The sequence below is a fragment of the Anopheles maculipalpis genome, chromosome 3RL, assembly GCF_943734695.1.
Source record: "Anopheles maculipalpis chromosome 3RL, idAnoMacuDA_375_x, whole genome shotgun sequence".
Classification (NCBI taxonomy): Eukaryota; Metazoa; Arthropoda; class Insecta; order Diptera; family Culicidae; genus Anopheles; species Anopheles maculipalpis.
Genome location: NC_064872.1, coordinates 73,022,970 through 73,045,506, shown reverse-complemented (window position 1 = coordinate 73,045,506; position 22,537 = coordinate 73,022,970). Strand labels below are relative to the sequence as shown.

General features: G+C 44.1%; 4 protein-coding genes across 6 annotated transcripts in view; 3 read left to right on the top strand and 1 right to left on the bottom strand.

Moving 5' to 3' along the window:
- The window catches only part of LOC126561524 (basic proline-rich protein-like), a 360,034-nt gene that overhangs the window by 127,883 nt on the left and 209,614 nt on the right, over positions 1 to 22,537 (top strand). The window lies entirely within an intron of this gene.
- The window catches only part of LOC126563429 (transmembrane protein 258), a 497,437-nt gene that overhangs the window by 429,766 nt on the left and 45,134 nt on the right, over positions 1 to 22,537 (top strand). The gene's annotated exons all lie outside the window — the stretch shown is intronic.
- LOC126563496 (protein phosphatase 1 regulatory subunit 12A) overlaps positions 1 to 22,537 on the bottom strand; it is a 62,784-nt gene that overhangs the window by 10,222 nt on the left and 30,025 nt on the right. Inside the window, exons 2-14 of one of the 2 annotated variants that reach the window (XM_050220140.1) lie at positions 12,551 to 12,663; positions 11,922 to 12,473; positions 11,700 to 11,791; positions 10,698 to 11,183; positions 9,224 to 9,532; positions 8,450 to 8,528; positions 7,415 to 7,663; positions 6,858 to 7,103; positions 5,923 to 6,597; positions 5,170 to 5,335; positions 3,026 to 4,102; positions 1,654 to 2,178; positions 1,532 to 1,582 (exon numbers count right to left, since the gene is read on the bottom strand). In XM_050220140.1, the coding sequence (XP_050076097.1) occupies positions 1,532 to 1,582; positions 1,654 to 2,178; positions 3,026 to 4,102; positions 5,170 to 5,335; positions 5,923 to 6,597; positions 6,858 to 7,103; positions 7,415 to 7,663; positions 8,450 to 8,528; positions 9,224 to 9,532; positions 10,698 to 11,183; positions 11,700 to 11,791; positions 11,922 to 12,473; positions 12,551 to 12,663 (4,620 nt within the window). The remainder of the gene's footprint in view (positions 1 to 1,531; positions 1,583 to 1,653; positions 2,179 to 3,025; positions 4,103 to 5,169; positions 5,336 to 5,922; positions 6,598 to 6,857; positions 7,104 to 7,414; positions 7,664 to 8,449; positions 8,529 to 9,223; positions 9,533 to 10,697; positions 11,184 to 11,699; positions 11,792 to 11,921; positions 12,474 to 12,550; positions 12,664 to 22,537) is intronic. The other variant, XM_050220141.1, reaches the window with a different exon arrangement.
- Positions 1 to 22,537, top strand: part of LOC126562245 (protein henna) — a 754,155-nt gene that overhangs the window by 717,953 nt on the left and 13,665 nt on the right. The gene's annotated exons all lie outside the window — the stretch shown is intronic.

Here is a 22,537-nt window from a genome sequence, read left to right as displayed (position 1 = left end):
TGCATGAACCTCAACCTTAACACCCCGCTGATTCATCGCATGAGTCATTCGAAAACAATCGACTGTTTTTCCACAATGCCACAACGATCAGGAGTAGTTTTGGGGATGGAAACAGAGAACGCGATCGATTGACAATTAGACTAAAAATAAGAATCGATATTACTTAAAATAGAACGCTATTTAAGTCTCGCAGCTAACTGTCTCATCCACTTACGACCGTGTCCATTACTGATGACTAACCTGTAGTCCTTGCTTTGTGCATCTGTAAAGAGGGCGGAGGGAAGTGAAGACTCCCCACGTTGTCATTACCTGCTGACAACTACTAAACTCACTGCTCTTTGTGTTTTGGTCCACCAACCGTCTTTATTCAACCGTCTACCAGATGCCAGAATGGGACAAGATGTCCTCTCAACATACGGAGACAAATTTAGAACTGCTCCAAAGCAAAGCAACAAGCGAAAGTGTTCACCACTGTCGTCTGCTAAAATTGAGTGTAGTTCATTGCACTATTCTAAAACGATGTCCGCTTCCCCCTACTCTCTCCCACCATCGGTGTGATTGCGACAAGCAAGCACAAGCTGCAAATGTCTCATCATATGTCCACGCATAGGTCAAGAAACTCAACTACCACCTTCGTACCGCGGACACATAACCGCTCATCTGGAACGAATAATGATGCATAGGGGTAATCGAGTGTAATAGGGCTAAGCTGCTGTACTTCTAAAACTGATCACCATTCAATTTTAACACCCTCACACACGCACACAAATCTGCATAAAACATCCATTCGAAATAAACAGGTAATTAGACAGGCGAACATCTATTCGCACAACTCCTCCGTTGGCGGACCTCACTCGACGTGCGCGTTGATCCCGCGCCATAAATCCTTAAAGCAGGTGGCAAATTAAAACTGGCGCACTCAAAAGGACAAAGCGCTCGTCTAGCCACATCGTCGCACAGTTCCACATAGCAAGGAAATCAAGTCCTATTTATATACCAAATATATCATCATCATCATCTGCCTTCTTGGCGTGAACACTGTTGCAGGTCTTTGCAGTTTCGCTGCGTTAGTTTATTCACATCATACCCGGGAATTCATTAAAAAGGTGCAATCGTTTCAAGCTAAAAGCCGTTGTGATCAGTTTTGCTTGATCTTTCATTTGCTCTGTTTCTCTATTTGCAACTACCCGATGGAGACGCATGGTGGTTTTTACTGCGAGGCACCAAAAGACAGAATGACGTCGTTGAAAATCGGATTCTGTCGCAAAAACACGTTAGACGGACAGGCAACCGCGCTACATGTGTTATGAAAATATTGGCGTCCGTCTGTCTTCGTTCACACTTTATGAGCGAAACGAGTTTCAAATTTCAGAAAGTGTGAGATGAAGCCAATCGTGTTCACGTTCAATTGACAGTATTTTTTAATCCTACAATTAACTTTAACCATTTTTTTGTTGTAGATAAAAAAAAACTTTTCCCAAAACAGTTTGCTCAAACTATTTAAACTAGGGCGAATAAAATATCCACTTACCTCTTTATCATCACCGTCGACCGGAGAATCTTGTCTGTCGGGATCAAGATCCTGCAAATGAAGAAGAAATTTGTATAAATTTAAGTATGCTCCTTTGCTGTTTGTGCTTGATTGCCACACACCTCTATGCCAACGGAAACGACACCGGTCGAACGACGCTTCTGTCGCCGGCGCCGCTGGATAACGGCCTGCGTAGCTTGTGCCGTCGTGCTAGTGCGGCTATCGTTTTCTTTGTCATTCTCCTTGTTCTCTTCACCGGGGGCCGTCGACTTTGGTGGTCGTCGGAGATGGTGTAGCGGACTAGTGTCAGTGCCACTGTTGGCTGCTGCGGTTGGCAGTTCGCCGGTCGAGCCGACACTTCCAGGCACGCGGTTATACTGTTCACCAGCGGCAAGACCCGATGCCGATAGTGGTCGCGAACCGATGGCGGAACCGGCAACACTGGAACCTGTCGTCATGGTGGTAGTACTGTCACCATTTTGTTGCTGCGCCCTTCGTTGGGCCAGGGCCGACGAGGAGGTGAGCTTAGTAGTAGTCAAACCGTGCTCTGTTGCCTGCGTAGCGGGAACGGATTCATACACCGAACCGCTCGCTACCGACGATGACTGTGTGGCGGCATTCGGTGTGGACGCATCTTCCAATTTGAACTGCAAGCAGAGTTGTGAAGGTCACAGTGAATGGGTTGTTTGGTAAGAAAACGGTGTTTCGGTTGCCTCTAATGCCTCTAACAGGAAATTATCTAAAGTCCGCCCAGAAGTTGTAGTGTGTCTGATGTAACATGTCAAGTATGTAACGTTTTGGTTTGTCTTCATTTTGTGAATAAAACAACTTAAACATCAATCACCTAACTTTGCTATTGATAACTAAATTATAATCACGACATAAATAGTAGTTTTATGTGTAATGCAGAAATCATCATACAATTAGATTACTTTACCCAGATTTTTAGCAAGTATATTGATCTATATTTATGACGTAGTTGAAACAAGTAACATGTGGGTAGATAAGTCTTAGTCCTAACCACGAAAAAAAGGATATTTTTTGGGCAAATTCAATTTGTTTACTTTACTTGCCTCTAATTGCGATGGAGCACTTATAGCAATCTTCTTTCTTTACGAAACCATTTTTTTTTAAATAAAATTTGTCCGACTACAACTCTTCTACCCACACGTTACTTACAAAAGGTTATACTCTAAACAATATAGCTCAAAAAGCAACAGAATTAAAGACACAGTTAAACCGATAGCAAAACAAATTCTGTTTTATGCACATGCGCTCAATTTTTAAGTGAAACAAATAAAATAAAGACACTCGTTCAATTGCTGGAACCCATATTAAACGAAACGTTATAATCATACGCACACATACAGACACAAAATGATATTCCCTCCGAGAGCCGGACCAAGAAGAAATGCGACAGTGTAGAACGAAGCCACATCTTGCTGGTTAGAGGTTAGCTACACACACAAAACATGCAAGTACACAATGCCTTACCTTGCTGCCACCGTCCACTTTCAACCGCCACGAGGGCCTTCGTTCGGCTGTTACACCCGTCGTCGACGCCGCCCCCGAATCGGCCACCTTCCGGAGCGTCGGAGACGGAGGAACAGCAGCAGCAGCACTCACAGCACTATTGTCCGCAGGTGCGTTCGTACTGCTGCTGTTACTGTTTCCGCCACTATTAGTAGTGCTATTGCTATTTGGCACCCGGGAGACGGCCGGATGGCTGTCGAGTTCGCCATCCGCTACCGACGTGATGGCATACTTGTTCGCCTCGTGGCGCAACTTTTCGGCCAATGTTAGTGAGTTGGCGTTATCGATATCGAACAGTGAACGTTTAGTGTAGGTTGCGGCGGTGTTGTGGTTGGTATTAGAGGATGCACTGGTGGTGGTGGTGTTTGTGATGGTGGTGGAGTTGGTGGTATTACTATCGCTACTACTCACGACACCACCCGCTGTTCCGGACGTTCGGATGATGGTGGCAGTGGTCGCTACAGCTCCCGCATCGGAAGCCGCCGGCACGTGGAACGTCGCCGATACGACAGGAACATCTGCGCCACCACCAGCAGTATCGCTCCCGGTAGCCGCCGGACCGGTGATGGTGCTTTCTTTGGAGTTGTTCACGCGCGGACTGGGTGAACTCTGCCGTACCGGAGCACTTATCGTATACGACACCGTCACCTTACTGTCATCCTCCTCCTCGTCATTACCACCTCCGACATTGCGGCGATGTCTTCGGATACCTCCTCCACCTCCATCGCCACCATCATCGAGGGACGACGAGCCTGGGGCGGCTATCGTAAAACTGGCAGACACAGCGACTTCCCTGCTAGAATCCTTGTCGGATCCTTCCGCAACATGATTGCCTCCAACTTGTTGCTGCTGGTCGGTGATATCTCCTCCAACCGATGGCACACGGTCATTGATGGTGCCAGATATCGTTGTGGTGCTGGTGTTGTTGTTGGTGGTGGTTAATGAAGGTGATGCAGAGGATGATAATGAGGATGGTGATGATGACGTGGTCGTTGTTGTACTTGCTGACGTCCCAATTGCGGATGCCATGGTGTCGTGCTGTTAATGTCAGAGTTGATATAGGAATGTTTTTATGTACATTCTTGACTTCATCCAACGCGTACTTCGAAAAGCGTATATGTTTCATTTTCAACTTAATTTTAATTGTCCTACGCTTAATATCGGCTGGTCCTAACATGAAGCATCATGTATGTTTAGGTAAAGGTGAAAGGATATTAATTGCGTGCCTTTATAAAGCTGACAAAAGCATCATGTATTCCCAATGCTGTGTATTCTGATGTTTCAATTTTCGTAGGTCAGAATCACCTACGCCAACAGCCACACCAAACGTTTTCTACAATCGCACAGGCAAAAGTTGAATTTTTCTGATGATTTCTACAGCTTCAAGAAATCCTTTTACTTCCAAACATTAAAAAAATCAATTGTTAAGTCATACTGTCGATGAGTTGTTACAATGAACCATATACTCTTAGTATAAAGAAATTCTTGATGAAGATTTAGATAGCCTTTCGCCATCCAATTTAAGCCTGTAAATCCTGAAAAACTCTGCACCAAACTTGCATAGAGTTTCAAATATTTTCCGTAGCTTCGCACTGCTGGGGATAAGCGTGATAATAATTTATTTAATAATAAAACGAGATATATAAATATCTCACACAACCAATTAATCACCGCAACCAACAGCATTATTAACTTTTTTTTTTAATCAAACAAAAGCGAACAAAATTAAAATCCTTCAAAAAAGCGTTTCCGGATCACCCTTTGCCACACAATGCATTATAAAAGAAAGCAAAAAAAAGAATATCGCAAATCCCTTAAAAATATTACTTACCCAAGGGTTCTTCTTATGCTATGCGCGATAAGTTTAATTATGATTAAAGAATCTCAAGCAAACGCTCTTAAAACACGCATTCATTCATTCTAATGAACGCCAATAGAGCTGTTCAGCTTCATACATACATCCCTCCCATCTCCTGTTCTTTGGCTTTCTATACAACTCCTTCAAACGCTGTTATAAAGCTTTAACCTATTTCGTCGAACCTACACTTATACGGTCGCTTTTTATCCCTGCGCCGCAAAAAGTAACTTTTTCACCCAACACTTACTTCGTTGCCGGCTCCGGAAGCGTTCTTCTTCTTGACCAACTGTTCAGCGCTCTTGATCTCGTCCAGCGTGACGCCCTGGGTCGAGCGACGCGTCTCTCGGACGCGTTTGGCATGGGCCTTTCGTTGTGTTTCGCTTTCTTCATCCCGCGTCGGTGGTACAAATGATCTGCAAATGTTATTTAAGCGTAAATGAAAAGAACAGAAAAGACATATGTTAGGATCTCCGAGAAAATATAACAATAATTCGAAAGGCAACATTGGTTAATTAACACCGACGATTCTAATATCTAGAAAATCGATTTAAAGTAAGGATTCTTATGAGTAAGCTCAGGCGCAAGGTGGACGTTTCTGTGGTGCGATGAGGTGAGTAGTCGTATGGTCTGTTTAATTAAGGCAGGAGTTGTTATTACAGGATTGCAGTTTAAAATCATAGGATCAACTCCTCTAAGGAAAAAGGTTCGTTATTTGCCCATATTTGGCACAAGGCATGCAACGGATCAAACGGTGCTATAAAATCGATATCCAAAAACAGTCTAAAAGTACATCTGTACAGGAAAATGACCATGGCAACAAGTGAAGGATATCGCAAAAAAAAAGATCGATTAACCCAGTTCAAGAGTAATCAATCTTGGAACGTTGGAATGCCTTCACACACAACAATGCAATGCACACAACACTGATTAGAACAACACCATAATACACAACCGAGGACATCGTGCGTGCTATTCCTTCGGATTTTGCGTTTGCAATTACTTGAAAAAGTTTTTGAAAATATTTCCCGGCGACAGTTTGTTCGATGATGGGCTGGTGGTCACCGGTGTGATCGCCGTTGTACTGTTAGCTTCCACCACGGCCGGTAATAATGGTGCTGCTGCAGTGGACGATGAAATTATCAGCTTCACTTCCGTCGGTTCCTCGATCGCCGTTTGTGCTTGTGCCGCTTCCGGTTGCTTCTTTCCGGCCAATCTTCTATCGGCTGACTGGCCCTGCTGCTGTTCCTGCAGCTGCTGCTGTCTCTTCTCGTTGAGTGAGGAGAGAAATTTATTGCGCTCATTATTGATCTTCGTCTTCTGGGCCTGCTCAATGTATTTGCGATTGAGTTCGAACAGACTATGATTCTTGTTGGTATCGGTGCCGATACCAGTAGTAGTAGTGCTGGTAGCGTTGTTACCGCTACCCGGTGTGAGGATGGTACCATCTTGTGGCGTGTTATCGGAACGATTCGCTCCAGCTCCAGCGACAGATGTGGACATAGTATGATCGACGATAGTGCTGTTGTTGTTCGTTTGCGGCAATTTGCGTGCCACTTCCAGTTGATCCTCGTACCGCTTCCGGTAGCGATCACCGAATGGCGTGCTACTACTATTATCTGTGTTGCTGTTGATCATGATATTCTTGTTGTTGTTGGTGATTGGTGTGGGTATGGAACTGCAAGATTGATGGTTCCAGATGTTGGGGCAACACGTAGTACACACACACGCGCGCGCGCGCAAAAAGTAACGAAAAGGTATGATACGAAATTGAAAATGAACGCAACCGATAGCATGAAATATTACAAACAATGTAATGTGTGGGTGCTGCAGTGAGCCTTCGCAATTTATGGACAAAAAATGCAAATCTCGTCTGTAAACCCCTTTAAAGCGAAATAATTCTAAGTGAGAAAGCCTACATGCTCGTTCGATTCTTACCTCCTGATCTGTCCGGCAGTGGGTGTCGTTGTCGGTGTTCCGGAAGGACTGGTCGGTGGTGATACGGCACCAGTGGTTACCGTCGTGTTACCGGTGGCCTGACTTACTGCAGTGGCTGTACCGGTCGCTGGAGGCACAATGCTGGTGTTGGTGGGTACACCGGAAGCAGGTCCAGTAGCAGTAGCTGTCGCTGACGATGGTGATGTTGTTGTTGTGCTTCCCAGGACCAAATTGCTGGCCGTTTTCCTACGAAACAAAACCAAACGAAACATAATAAACGATCAGTAACAGAGGAAAAAAAAAACAGAGAAACTACTTTACAGTAATGCTTAGTTTAAATGGTTGAAGCGCGATAAAAACGGTAATCCAAAATCATTCCACAAAACCAAAGAAAAACTGAAAGCAATACATCCGTGGGGCAATCTTACAAAGCAATGAAGGATATGCTGTATAGACAAGCGCTTATATTGTATGAGATAGAGGTAAAGGATTGATTTTTGTTGAATAAGAGGAAAAAAACCGAAAAGAATATTTAGTAAGAATATTCGTTCTGTTACCTTAATGTCCGATGATCCTTCAGTGAAGCGGACCGCTGCACCAGGTATGACGAAATGGTCGATGCCGGCGTCGACGCCGCAGTAGTGGTAGTGTTGTTGTTATTATTGTTATTTGTGTTGCTGCTGTTGTTGTTGTTGTTGTTCGAGGCAGTACTGGTTTTAGTGTTAATAGGCGTCGATGGTAGGATAGTGTGAGGGCATGAGTTGGCCTGTATTCGTGCTCGCAGCTCTGCATACCTCTGGTAGAACCTACGATCGTTTGTTGCACACACACATGATTGTAGTAGTTGTGTTCGTGTAGCGTGTTGAATGCCAGTTGAGCAGTTCGATAGTGTAGTTGTGCGGTGTAGGATGATGGTGATGATGATGATAATGGTGTGTGCAGGAAATAACCGGCCATACACGGTAGTTTCGAGTTTTGTTTTGGGTAAGTATGCAACATCAGTGGTGCCGTTGGATTTTTTTTTTCATTTCCATGATACACAGGTAGGTGCCAATGAGTAGTGGGGGTTATTAAACAATTAGAAAACACAAGCCATTAATAAGAAGAATAAACATATTTTGTCATAACAAAACAATAAGTAACACATTTGCTTTTGAATTATCGCTTTATAATTTTGTTTTAAATAATCTTGCTTTATACGCGATGAATCATGCAAAGCAATTTTAACAAAAAAATTATTAAAATATATTACTCTCTTGAACAAATCGGCAAGAAGTTTAATCTGAGCTGTGGACGTCTGAAGGTAAGCCACATATTTTTGCATTGCATACCTTCAGCAGCCTTCAATCCTTGAACAAACTGTTGAAGAATGTAACAGACGAGTAATAAATTTATATTTCAAATAGTCTAATTTATCAAAGGCCAATGAAAGTGAATCCAAAATAATTTATTTTCATCGTTATTTGAGAATTGATAGATTGAAAAAAATACATTGCAACCAATATTAATGTGAAATATTCAAATAAAAACACACAAAACACATAGAAACACACAGAGAAAAGGAAAGTACAGCTAAAAGTAGTCATACTCACTTTTCATCACTCTCGAAGCTCTGGGTTCTCCTTAGTATCACATCCGGTTCGGTTGGTTTATTCTCCTTTTCGGAAACTTCTGGTTTTACGACGAAAAAAGTACACACAAGAAAAGAAAGAAAAGAGTAAACATATGCCTTTTAGAACATTTTTTTCTATCACAATACAAACAAATGCTCAATTAAAAGCTAATGGATTTTGGTGGAATTGGTTTGTTTTTTCGTTTACACAAATGATTCAATCACTAGGCGTTTGTCAACAAAATATACAACTGTACGACCAAAACTAGCGCAACGTAGCCACGAACGTTTAAAGTGTTTGTCATAATTTTCGTACTGTTAGCATGAACATAAGTGGCAATGGCTTCTTTATTAATTAAGAAACTTTGCCACTTCTTCCCGTGCTCCAGTAGTGCAATTTGCTCAAAAAACAATTACAAATGGCTGCAGCAGCAACGGTACAAGCCTTCAAAAGCATGAAACATAGTGCGTCGATTCGATCCGAGAATGTATAAATAATGATAGCGCATGAACACAATTAAGAAGCCGGTGAAATTATAATCTTATAATTGAAATCCCCAGCGGAGGAATGATGGTAACAGGTGGAAATAAAATCCGAGCGATACAATGATACAAAAGAAGAGAAAAATTGAATATGGTTCGCGAAAGGCATAACATAAAGAAGAAGAAAACACAGCACAACAAAATTTGAAATAGCAATACAAAAATGAACAACAGAACAGTGAAACAAGAGTAGAACAGAACAGAACATTACGGTTGCGCTTGGACGTGAAATAGAGGTTAGCGTAGTCGACGTCGTCCGTCGCACGCGATACTGCTGAGGGTTGCTGTGCTGGTTGTCGTTGATCCTCGTAGAACTGTCGCGGAACGGGCGTTGGTATGGCACGCTGACGGCGCCACGGTGCCGTCGGCGGAAGAGGATTGGTAGCAGGTGCTGCTGTTGTCGTTGCACTGGACGAATCTACCGTTTCGGTAACACGTGGCTTCGGTGCTACGATTTGTGTGGTCAGTGGAACCGGTGCCGGTCGCGAGATTATTGGTACAGGGCGTGGTAACAATTCATCTATTACAGCCAAGCACAATAACACATAACATGCCCCAGCAAGTACATCACAACGATTGGCATTCATTTGGGTATCGCCGCGATACGTACAATATCACAACGAAACGGTTAGGAACGGTTCACAAGAGATCACAATAGAAGGAAAAGAAAGAATACGACTCGTGTAAGAATAGGTATAACAGCGGCAGGATAGCGCAAAGCAAACAACAGAACAAAAATCACAAAATTTAGTAGATTAAGTGATAAGATAAAAAAAAAATCAACAAGTACAACGCAACGACAAAATTGGAAATATTTGTAGTATCTACTTTACAAAGTGTTAAGGATCACCGAACTAGCAACATAAATCTTTAGGTCCAATTATTGTCAAGGTCTTACACTTAATTCGTGACATTCCACTTCACATCAGTTTCGATAGTATGCAATTTCACGTGGCCTGTAGCTTTATAAAAAAATATCCCGAATTAAGTTGAAGACCTCATTTTTTATGTTAAAGCATAAAAAAGCACATTATTTTGTTATTTTTTAGAAAATAAGAACATAAACAAAGGAAAAGCCTTCAAATAACGCTTGCAATAATCATTCCAAGCATTTCAATAAGCCAAACACAACAAATATTCATCACAGATCAGAAAAGCGATCTTAACACACAAGCCTTACATTGTTTTCCCTGTCACGCAACTTATTGCATACTAACAGTGTAGCGATAATAATCGTACCAATACAATATTTCAAGTATATTATTGTTTGTAATAATTGTATATAAAATACTTCTTGCAGCCAATTTCGTCTGCAATATCTTCCTAGATCTGTGAATTCTGTGTGAACATTGGAGTGTGTTGCATATAATTTCGAAATTACTACGGCCAAACAAACTAAACCGAGCAAAGTAACGAACTTTCAATTATCAAACCATACCAAATCAAACGATCAAACGATTAAAGACAATCAAACAGAGAACGAGCTTTTGGCAGAGGAAAGAATAGTCTAACGGAGCCCAAACAAAACAGGGATCTCGTTGCGCGGCCATAACTTGTTTAAGGAAAATGGTGAGCAAAACACAAACAGCCTCCCTCCGGCAGGTGGAATGCAACGGACGTGCAGAAAAACATGGGTTATTATATATTCCACCAGCGGAGAGCGCACTCGGTGTAGGTATCTGTACCTGTTTCGGATTCGGTTACGCTACTATCGGCCGACGGATTGGAGGAGGAGTACGGTTCCGAAGAAACGCTACCATTTTCTTCTTCTTCTTCGTCTTCCTCGCTTTCAGCTTCTTCCGTTTGATTAGGTTGGGACGCTTCTTGTAACTGAACGCTTTGTGCGGTAACTCGTTCATACGAGAAGGTTCCGATCGCGTCGGGTACGTCCTCGGCAGGACTTTGCTTTTTCTCAATGGTCACCACTTGTTCCTGTTCCTCCCTTTCGTCATCCTCATCCGCTTCCTCTTCCTCTTCCTCATCCACCTCCTCCTCCTCCTCTTCCTCATCCTCCTCCAGCTCTTCGTCTACCGTATCATCCACCGTCTCCTCTTCTTCCTCTTCATCTTTTTCATTTGATTCTTCTTCTTCGTCTGGTTCTTCTTGGACATCGGATGGTGCTTGGTAAACATCTTCATCGTCGTCGTCGTGTGCGACGGCGACGGGTCCAGCTGTGATGAATCCATACCCAGGGGTCCAGCAGGCGCGTCGTGATGGAAGGGGATTTTATTGAAGGGAATCATATTGACTTAACAAGATACACTTTTTACATAGCAGAACTCACTCAGGAAGGCATAACAAGGCATGTGTGTTTTTTTTTTTTTTCATTCCTTCAAAAGCAAAACCCCAACGTTTTGTTATTCAAAGAATTTTTGTTTGCTCTGTACGTCCAAATAATAGCAGCATATAGCGACAACGGCACGCGTATACAGGCCTGCTGCATTGTTTTTTGTTCGAAAAGTGTCTCGCCCCGAGATCCAATTAGTCATTCTCCTTGCCAGCTCAATTGACCTCTCCGTATCAATATTGTGTGTTTCTCGCGGTAAGGGAAAAACGGAATGACCAATTGAATACTGAAAATGAACCGCTCTCCACGATAAGAGCGTGACCCGCAATACAGGCAATCGAAAAGGCGGGCAAAACCAATTGTTTGCACGACGTGACCCCCGATCGACCTATACACCTACCTTCTTTCTCCTTGTTGCTGTCGATTGGCTTCATCTCGACCCGAATCACCTTGGTCGGTGTTTCCGTACTGTTTTCGAAATTATCCGTAATCCTATCGTCGCCATTCGTAAAGTACCGAAAACGGAATAGAATAAAAAGAAAAGATTAACGTTAAATACCCACGTACGCTTAGCAGCCCTATACTAATGCCTCTCGCCATGCAGGGCAAACAGCACCCGTACCTATTTCCGTGACTAGGTGGTCTGCGTTTCGTGCGCTTCACGTTCTTGCGCGCATCCTTCAGCAAAGGCACGATATCTTCCTGGGCAATGTCGATCGCCAGCTGGCCACTGTAGTTCTGGATGTCGATGTCCGCACTAGCGTTCAGCAGCATCTGTGTGGCTTCCTTCTGGCCCCAATAGGCGGCCGCATGCAACGGTGTCCAACCGTCCACATCCTGCCGATCGATATCACCCCGACCTTCGAGCAGTAGCTTCAGCACACCGATGTAGCCTTTTGCGGCGGCGACATGGATCGCGGTGGCACCCGTCTTCGGGTGTGCCTTATCACAGTCGGAACTGTCCGTGCGGAGCCACTTGGTTGCATCACTCAGCATGATACGCTCCTCCGCTTGGCGTGCCTCATCACAGTCGATACCCTGCTCGTCGAGGTGATGCTGAATGAGGTCTTCCATCGCGTCCGAGCTAGCCAAATCGACGGCCAGCTCGCCATCGCTGTTGATCGACGCTAAATCGGCGCCATTTTCTATCAGATAGCGTGCTATACTGAGAAATCTGTAATATAAGAAAACGGAAGTGTGATTAATATGAGTGCAAAAAGCTTTGATTTAAGGTTTCGAAGTTTCAATTACCCGCATGATGCTGTGGCGTGCAATGGTGTCCAGCCTTCGTTATCCTTTCGATTGACGTCCGCACCTTTCTGTACGAGAAACTCCACCATATCCAAATTGTCATCAATGCAGGCCTGCGAATGGTAGAACAAAACAAACAAACCGTTAGTTAATTTTCAAACTACATAATAATGATTTCTACAATATAGACTTAACATATTTGTTATTTAGTCTAGCTTCCATCATCATATTTAGATCACGCAATTTCCTGCTTTTCCCTAAATCCACTGGATGTTCCACCAGCGGGGATGTTGATGGACGTTTCCCAACCCGCACACATCGATGCTTCAAGGTTAATAGTATTTTCGAGCCGGAAAAATTATGAAATTTCCATTCCGTTTAAAATACATTGGCACCTCTCCCCGTCCATATGGAGATTCGAAAGCATGGCAGGCGAAACATATACACTTTTTAGTAGTCTTTATTCGGATCGACCACCACCACTCCGATCTGCCATAGCATCGGACAGCTGTTGTCGATCGGCACAAGATGATCTTGAACGTGTGTGCTTGCTACACTAATCGCACAAAACGGCCACGAGCAAATGGACTGGCTCTTAAATTCGATATCGGGAAAAGACGACTGCCGGCATGGGGATGCATTTGTGAGCCAGTCGGCTTACAACACCGCTAAAATAGACAGGACCAAGCAGTGAAGCAGTACACGCACGCGCCATGGATTTAACCACATGCAAACACACAGCCGCCGGTTTTCAAGAAAACCTTGGAAATTCTCTCTGACGTCAATCGGAGCTGCTGGCCGGGACGGCGACAGTGGTCGCCCGGTATACAACGAGGGCGACCATTAATATTAGTGGTGTAGAGGGTGCATGGGATTTATCTGACAAAACAGACTTATGCGCTAGTGTGGAATCGGTCGTAATTAGTCGGCTTTTAAATTTATGGACGATGAAATATTCTGCGAACCGCATTCGTTAAAGTACGAAAAAGTGTAGTCCTTTTAATCAGGCAGCAGGATTTACATAGACCCTTTTATACTTGAAAAAACGACAATAATAATCGCTTCCATTCCATCCAAAGAGGAACAGAGGCAAACAAGATTTTTTTATAGCGGACATTACATTTTAAACGGATCTTCAATTCGAACGGTTCAAGCTATGTTTATAATACACCCCGTTTTCCCAAACATGCCAGACACGCGTTTAATAAAAATGTTCATTTGATCGTAGTTGTTAACGATTCTTTTTCGGACACGTTTTAATTGCCTCATAAGGTGTCGGCAAGGACAACCGGCTCAATCTGGGGGAGTATGGCATAAAACAAAAAAAAAGCACACATCACACGAAGGTTACTTTCTGCACATAACACGTTTTGACGTACGACACATGCGGATCTCTTGAGACAGGTTGTTTGCATTAACAACACCTCGAGGATGCAGGTTAAAGATGGATTTCAAGCTTCATGAAAACTACCTTCAGCATCGACCGAATTTATAGCTTAATTGTATCTTTCTTATTAATTGATACTTCTCTTAAGTTTGACGAATTTAGTACACATCCGTTGCACCACCTATCAGCATAGAAAGTTGCAGATAAAACCCCCTAAACTTGTTGCACTTTTCTCTTGCCACACAATCGCTACACATTGCAATCCCATCCCAACATCGTACGCTGCTGCTGCTGTTGAATGAATGCACGTTCAATTCCCACGGGGAAATTGCCATTCCGCACTAACCTCAGTGAGCAGTGGTCTCTCTCTGGTCGCTGAGAGGTGGGAATTCGGGAGCCGGGGCAGTCGTACGCAATCAGTCGGCTTGGTGCAATTCTAGCGTGATACACATCTCGTGCCAACTGGAGCAGGTGTTGCTTAAAGACTTAATTTGCTCGACTCGGTGCAAGGGCACAGTCAGGTTGGATGTGGCCTCGATCCAGCTCGAGAAGGTCTCGGCACCTCCGGCACACATCAAATGGAGGAAAAAAGCTGCACCACAAAGTGTCTGTGTGTGATGGACATTTTTTCATGCTCCCTTGAGGGCCCTGTCTTGTCTAACCGTTGAGGTGAGCAGGGCCGACGATGATGGAGGTGGGTCCCACTCGCTTCGCGTAAGAAAATACAATTAATCTAAGCCCTTTTGCGGGAAGAATTCAACGTGCCGCTAGCATCGCATTGGAAGTCGCACAGTGGCTAGAGCCATTTGGGACGGGGAGGTTCGGCCGAACGCGGCTGGCTTGGCTGTTGGAGCGTGTTCTTAGACTCCAACCCTACAACACATCCCATCCGAGAAGTTCCGAGAGCCAATCAGCTATGATACAGTGCGCGCTTTGTGGGTTTCGTTACGCTGAAAATTTTCTCACGTCTCTGATGACTGCACACGGTTAGAAGAGTAAGGTTTGGAGCAATATGTCTACGCGTTGCTTGACACATCCTCTACGTGAGACACATGTGCGCACCTGTGGAACCGGCACATACGACGCGGAACGGTACGCGTACCCATCGAGAAGCAGAAAAAAAAAGATCGTCAGGAGTGGTTGCTGTGACGATGGTGAAGTTGCAGTAGCGCACACGCACAATCGGAAGGTGGGTAACATAGGCGTATGTTCTTGCGTACAATGAGGCATAAAACTGCTACTCGAGTCAGATCTCTCCCGAAGACGTGGATGTCGACAGCAGGCAATAAAGGTAGAGCAGAAAGATAGAGGGTGAATGTTAAACGCGAACGCGCAAGACGACAAGAGCAAACAGAGATCAACCAGATCTGAATCAATAAACTATCGACCACTAACCGGGGCGATGATAAGCGCACACAAGAGAGACTGCGAAGAGAAGAAGCCAAACATAAGGACAGGTTAAGTGAGTCTGTTGTTGTTGTCGGTTGGTGGAAATGTAGAAAAAGCCGTGTGTACGGTACACACTCATAAGAAGAGGGCGCGCGAATGCGTCTCTCGTATGCGTCGTGTGTCATAAAAATGGAAAATAAAAACACTTGTTGTTTTTTTTAAATCCCTTCTCTATCACTCGACCGGCTTTCAGTAGGCAACCGAACGAGTAGGTGCGTATGGCCGCCTGTTACTCTCCCTGTCATAAATTGTGGGCTTTACACTGTCACGGCCGGCCCGTCCCAGGGAGCTGAAGTTGCCGCGCTTTTTCGGTGTGTTTCTTTGCACCATGACAAGCTTTTCTCACTCCAAAGCTAGAAGACTTGCGTGTTTCATGAAAACGTCTGTTAAAACTGCAACGTGCGCCGGGGAACTCCACCTCGGTTGACATGTTGAGGGGCTCGAGCAGTTGTGGGATCGGTCAAATAAAATAAAAATAAGAGTCATCATGCTCGTTCCATTCTTGCGCATTAAAATCGTAACCAAAGTTTACAGAATATGGGGTAAAGCAGTGACTCAACAAGACCCTCATATACCGGAGGCTCCTGCACGACATTCAGCGAGCTCCGTAACAGAGGAGAGACATAAAACAGATTAGCAACGCTTCTGGGTTTATTGGAACGGCAATCCTCGGCAGCAAAGATCGTTTTGCGCGGATCGTTTCACCGTTTCACTTTCCATCCCCCGTCACCGGTTGCGGCAGGGTCTATTACGAGGTGCACCCATTCAACCACACCAAACACACACACACTGCACCAGTAAAGAGGGGATTTATTATCGATTAGCGACAGTTTGGTAGGCTTAAATCTGACACAAAGTACCAGAAGCTCTTTCCCGTTGTTTGCCACTCAATTGGTTCGATCGGTGCTCGGAACCGTTCGGTGTGGGATAATTCCCCATCTTGTCTTGGTCTTATTTCCACCTACAAAGCGCCGAACAGAAAGAGGAAGCTGCCGAGATGAACCCACAGAGAGGACCCGCTGATGGACGATTTATGCGACACTCGCATAAGGGGAAAGATGCTGCTGCTGTTGCAGCAAATGCGTTGTATATTACCATAAAAAGTTAAACGGTGGTAGCCAATTGATTAATCGACAAATTATTGGTCCCGTTTTCTTTTTTTTATTTGATGCTTGTTTGTTTTAGCCCACATTCAAGCGAACCTTCGCTACAGCGAACATGCAAGGAACAACCTCATAAAGCATCTTCAAGTGCGAATTAATGTACATCGAACGTCCAGGAAGCTGTATCTAGCTTGCCGACAAAAAATCGTCTAAATTGAGGAGCAGATCGTGCACGACCGCTTCGTGGAGTTGAGCTAAATTTACTATTCAAATGCTAGTGGTAGTAGCAACATCCGGCGCTTGATGCTTGCCAAACGATACACCACGAAGTTTGATTTTGTGCCAAAACGTTTCAAATTTTGGATAATTTTTAGTGGACATAAGCAGGGGTCGATGGCAACGGGAGCCAATGTTTGTGGATGCTCTAATTTGCTAGAGAAACAATTTCCGGAGCAATCTCTATCTCTAAGTCTATTGAACCAGCTAGTTTGTTGCTGCAAATGATCTGCTATCTATCATTTATTAACGACTCGAAAATATTGCCATAATGCTCACCTGCACCTCTTTAAAACACTCATCTATTCTCATCAGTTTTCTTTCTTAAGGATTATAACCCATTTCCGTTGCAAAATATTGCTCACAATGCCTGTGCACATCGGCAGGCAGATTCTGATCCGTCTATTAACTTTAATCCTTCTGCACTACTACTACCGAAACGGTTCCCACAGCTGCTTGTGAACGAGTTTTATGTCGCACATTACTATGTCGCACAACCTCATGGACGGAAGTCTAATAGCCGGAGGGAAGGCAAGAAAACAATCAAATAGCTATAACAATAAAAATAAACTCCACCATTACTATTCACCCTCCATCATGTGGACATGTGTGGCGGGGGAAGGGTGGCACCGAGAATTGTGGGTAATAAATATATAAAATCTTAGGTGCGGTTTGTCGTGCAACACAAGAGTTGTCTGCTTACGCCAATAAGGTCGGGGAGTATTCCTGCTCCTTTTGGTGTTTCTCGATGGAGAAATGACAAAATACTTAAAATACGACACCATTTCTGGTACCGAACATTACCGCGCCATTTTGTGCATGGGTGTGGGTTATACAAGGCGTCTAAATTGTACAAACGTTGCGCGTTCTGGTTAAGTTTACGATCGTATAGAAACACGATACAATTGCGCGATGAAATATTGTCGCATTTAGGGAGATGTCAGTGGGAGAGGAAATTTTTAGTCTTTACCATATGTGAGCAAATCAGAAATAAGTCTATTTTATATTACCGTTGATTATGAGTGGCCTTTTTTTCTAAAACTTAACGTGTTCTTCAACTTCTACTTCAAGATCGACCAGCAGCAGGATAAGAAAGGATCGTAGAGGATCCATAGTATATCACCCTTTCCCACCACGCTTAATTGCAATCACTTTCTCTGAATGCCCACTAAGCTATAAAACAACATCCATCACACGATCATGTGATCGCCAATTGCATTCGCGTTCTGAAGAGAATCCCACTTTACACAACGTTTCCCGCTGCAACGCGCAAACGGGCGAATGAATGAAAGCAAATGTGTAACGCCGAGAGGTCGTTGACCGTTCGACGCAATAGACAAGTGAAGGCAGGCAGTTGCTCGTAAAATGTAGGCCATGTGTATGCATCCGCTAGCCGAATCGTTATGCAAATATTGTAACATTATTTTATTACCGTAAAGAATCGCCACAAAAGAGCGATACATTGCACGAAGCGATGCAACAGACATCAGCAAATGAATAGCAATAATTATATGTCACAAAGCAGCGCACTTTAATCGACGATTGATATCTTACGCGAACTGGGTTCATAAAAACAGGAAAATCATTTCAAAAGAGTATCGAATAAAATACCAATCGCTACACACATGACATTCACCCATAAAACGGACATATTTATGAGCAAATTTGTCCACTTATGGACGCTGCTATCGATCTCGATGAGTTTGCGGTAAGTAAGATTTGGGCTTTATTTCAATCACGTTCCGTGCAATGGTGTGCACGGTAAAGAGAGTCGTTTGCACTTTTGTGTGGGGCAAAAATAAAACAATATTACGGCAAGAAAAAAACTTTGCAACATTGCAGACGAATCTTGAAAGCCTTTCTCGCCCATTCGTAAGCAACTTTTCACTTTTAAAATGTGTGTCTTAAGACATTCTAGCACACAACCCTTTAACACAGCTGCCCCGATGGGGCGGAAAAGACCCACCTGGCGATGCAAATGGTTGCAGCAATTTGTTTCTTCAAATGTTTCTGGTAGCTGCAGAACACCCCGGGGGAAACATTGCCAATCCGGCAGGTCAAACCGCTCATATCTATCCATACGGGAGTCGATAAATAAGCACCTAATATTTAAGCCGTTGCACAGTTCGCTTTGGTACGTGGAGCACACAACACAGTCTGCTGAGGGCGTCCCACACAACAAAAGCACGTGTCCGGTCAGCTTAGCGGGCCCATTTGTCGTACGATATCGGAGAGAAATGTATGTTTTTTGCCACCGACTAAGACTCCGACCGACGGGGTTCAATATATATATTGCTCAGCGCCGATCGATACGGTAGCCGTAAGGGCATTGGAAGATTTATAACCGACTGTCGTCCCGGGCCTGCAGACTGGTGCGGATTTCGATTTCGGTGTTCGGCGAAACAGTATGGCGTTGCTGGCTCGTACTTGATCGCCCTGTCACAACGCATTTTTCGCACAGTAGCAATCAACTCTATCGCTCGCGCAGACTGGCTTGTGAGCCAGCATGAGCCTGGCATGAAGTTATTTCTACACACGCGTAGCGCTAAACTGCAAATTGACAGATACGCTGCCGTGCCGAAATTGACAAGTCTCGCCGCAACGGCACGACCGTTTAGAAGATAAACCTCGCTGGAATGTTGACAATGTCGTCGATATTGTTCTCTCGCACTTGTAGTTATGGTTAAGCGGCTTTGTGCTCTGGGTTTTAATAAGTCTGGCAGTTGGAGGAATTCTTTAGAGGAATGTTTCTTTTTGACTATTGATTCTAAGCCTCCAAGGTACCTTGGGTGTGGCTAAATCGATTTATTTGACTTATCGTACTTATCCACATCGAGTCGTCTAAGAATTCTAAGATCTAATCATCTCACTTAGCGCCTACACCAACCGTTGAACACATTCTAGCAATCATTCGTAAAACCCAACAGCGAGCTCTGGTGTTGGTCGGTTAATTCGGTTTCACATGTGCGCAAGAGCATGCGAAAAGCATCAAGAAAAAACATCGTTCGACAAAAAAAAAATATGTGTATCGCTTTACACCGATTAGAGCGAGCCCGGGTGTGAGTTTGGAGCCATCGTGTCCCAAGCGCACACACACACACACGTGCCCGTTCTGCGGCAGTTATCTTAAGCGATCCGGACTTGCGGTGTTAGTGCTTTGCTGGGGCTATATGTGGTTTGCCAACCACCCCCCGCCTGGGCCAGTTCACCGACTTTTATCGAGAAGATAAACACTTTTGACAGTTTGACATCGACCTCCGATGGTACCCCCCCCCCCCCCCCCCCCCCCACCCCTTCATTCCTGCTGCACTGCTTCGAGCCATGCACCGTGGTGCGCCGACTGCCAAAGACGAGACGTTGTCCGCAGTATGACACTTTGCTCGGTGATCGGCGAGTCCGGCCACATTTGGCGTGGTGAAAACAGTGCGCGCGAGCTTCTGTAGCGATTTTTCCGCGGTCACCACCAGGCCAACACACGAGTAGAGTGCCCCTAATGATGGATGGATTTGTTTGGAATTCTGGCGTATCAATTCAAGCTTAGCGCAAGGGTCTCCTTCACCAGAGGGCTCTGCAGCTGCTGCTGCTGCTGCTCACTGTTTGTACCTCATCGTTCACCATGTGCCAATCTGCAGTTACTTAACGCTGCGCCAGAATCGGAAACGGTGTATGAATTATGGAGTCCGGCTGGCGGGCGCAGAAAAGCGCAACTGTCAGCTGACTGTCACAGCGTCAAAGCTACGGCACTTTGACAGTATCAATAATTAGATTAACTATCGCTAAACCGCTGGGTCAGATGTTTGGCAAGTGGTCACAAAGAGAAAAACGAATCAGAGACAGAGAGAGAGAGAGAGAGAGAGAGAGAGAGAGAGAGAGAGAGAGATCCCCGATCGTTCATAAATCATTAGACAACTCCATTATGGGTGACCAATCCGTGACCCAAACAACAAAATAAAAGACAGTGTTGGGAGGAAGCATGATGGGAGTGCTTCATAAATAAATTGAACAAATGATACAATTGGTAGTTGACGAAGTTTTTGCTAAATTTGAAGATTGTATAGGACTCAGGACTTTTAATAAATTATAAAAAATAAAAACAATTGAAAATGTTCCTACAGTGCGACGACGTCATACTTAAAAATAAATAAAAATTGAAAATGTTCAATTTGAATTTCAAAGAAATTCAAAATGACTCCCAAATTAAACCTACTTAACCGGCATGATAAACAGCGATTCAGTGACAATAATTTATACCTTCGGCACAAGCTAATTAAATCGAAAAAAACAACGTTTCTGTGGTGCACCGAATGAAAAACTTTCGCAATTATTTTGCTTCTGTATATAAGCAGGATGAAAATTACCGTGACCGTAAGCAATAAGCGTCAAGCTGTCCCGAATGGAAAACGATCCAACAAATCAGAGCATGAAAATTAACCTCCAAATAATTGGGACCATTGTGTGTTGGGCACCGATCAGTCGCTGCCACCCTCGCCCGCGCGAGTTAACTATGCTCGGTGCCATTTATTTCTGCGCACTACCGAATACGCGCATACACGCATATGTATGCATAAATGCATTCGCAATGTAGCAGCAGCAGCAGCAACCACTCGCCAAAAACAACACCAAAATGCCACACGAATCTCTGATCGTCCGTCCGTTTTTGAGGGGGGGGGGGGGGGGGGGGGGCACCGCTGGACAGTAGTCAGTCTGTCCCGGCTGTTGATGAAGCTAATTTCTTCATTACTTATTTATTTCATTCCATTCATTATTAATGAAACTAAGTCAAGTGAAAGCTACAGCGGGCAGTGTGTTGCCGCAAAGTGAAACGGTTTAAAAGGGGATGGGGATTTGGGGGAATTGACAACATTATACCGGAAGGAAGGAAGGAACAAAAGGCACCGAACGAAAGAAAGGAGAAGAGGCAGGGAGAAAGAGGGCTTCCACCAACACCGAAAGCTAATGTCAAGCCGGGTATCGTTGCACATCGTTGCATTTGCAATGAGATGAACTGTTTATTTTGCGCACGGACGTACGCGGGCGCGCGCGCACGTTGAAAATTGCATCTTAACGAAGTGAAATGTGAAACAGTGTAACGCGTACCGCGTGTTTGTGTTTGTACGCTGTGTTAACACGTATTACGCATGACGATTGGTTTTGGGATGTGGCGAAATGGCCAGGGGAAAGGGGATGTTAAAAGATCTTTCGATTTCGTGCTTTTTTATAGTAGATCAATATCAGTTCGAGAGCATGGGCAGGGGTTTCCTAATTCCCTGCCTAATTTCCTAATTAAATATTGTTAAATTCCTCCCGAAGTAGTTGATGCCGGTTCTTGTATTCTGACACACTCTAGCAACTACTTTTTCTGCGTTGAAACCATAAAGCTTAAGTAAATTTGATGGATAATTTGCGAGCTTGTTTTTGGGCTTAAATTATACGAAGAACTAGATTTCTGGTGCAACTTCTAACGCGCTCAGTGATCATAAGCCTCCCGACTGCGGTAAATGATAATCATTCTAACGCCCTTTCTTTTGCACGGGTTTCAGTGTTATTGTGTTATAAATAAGGTAGATTGGTTCGGGTAAATGGGATTAACAATCCTATTTACGATCGACTGATCAACCAAAACTAAGAAAACCCGAGATAAATAGAAAATAGCTCCAACTTAAACGTAAAGTAAGTTCAAAAGAGACAAGTCACATTTTTAAGCGTTTATAAACACTATGACCGCAGTGAGCTACTTTAAAATGATTGATTTTTCCATTGAAAAAAAAAATT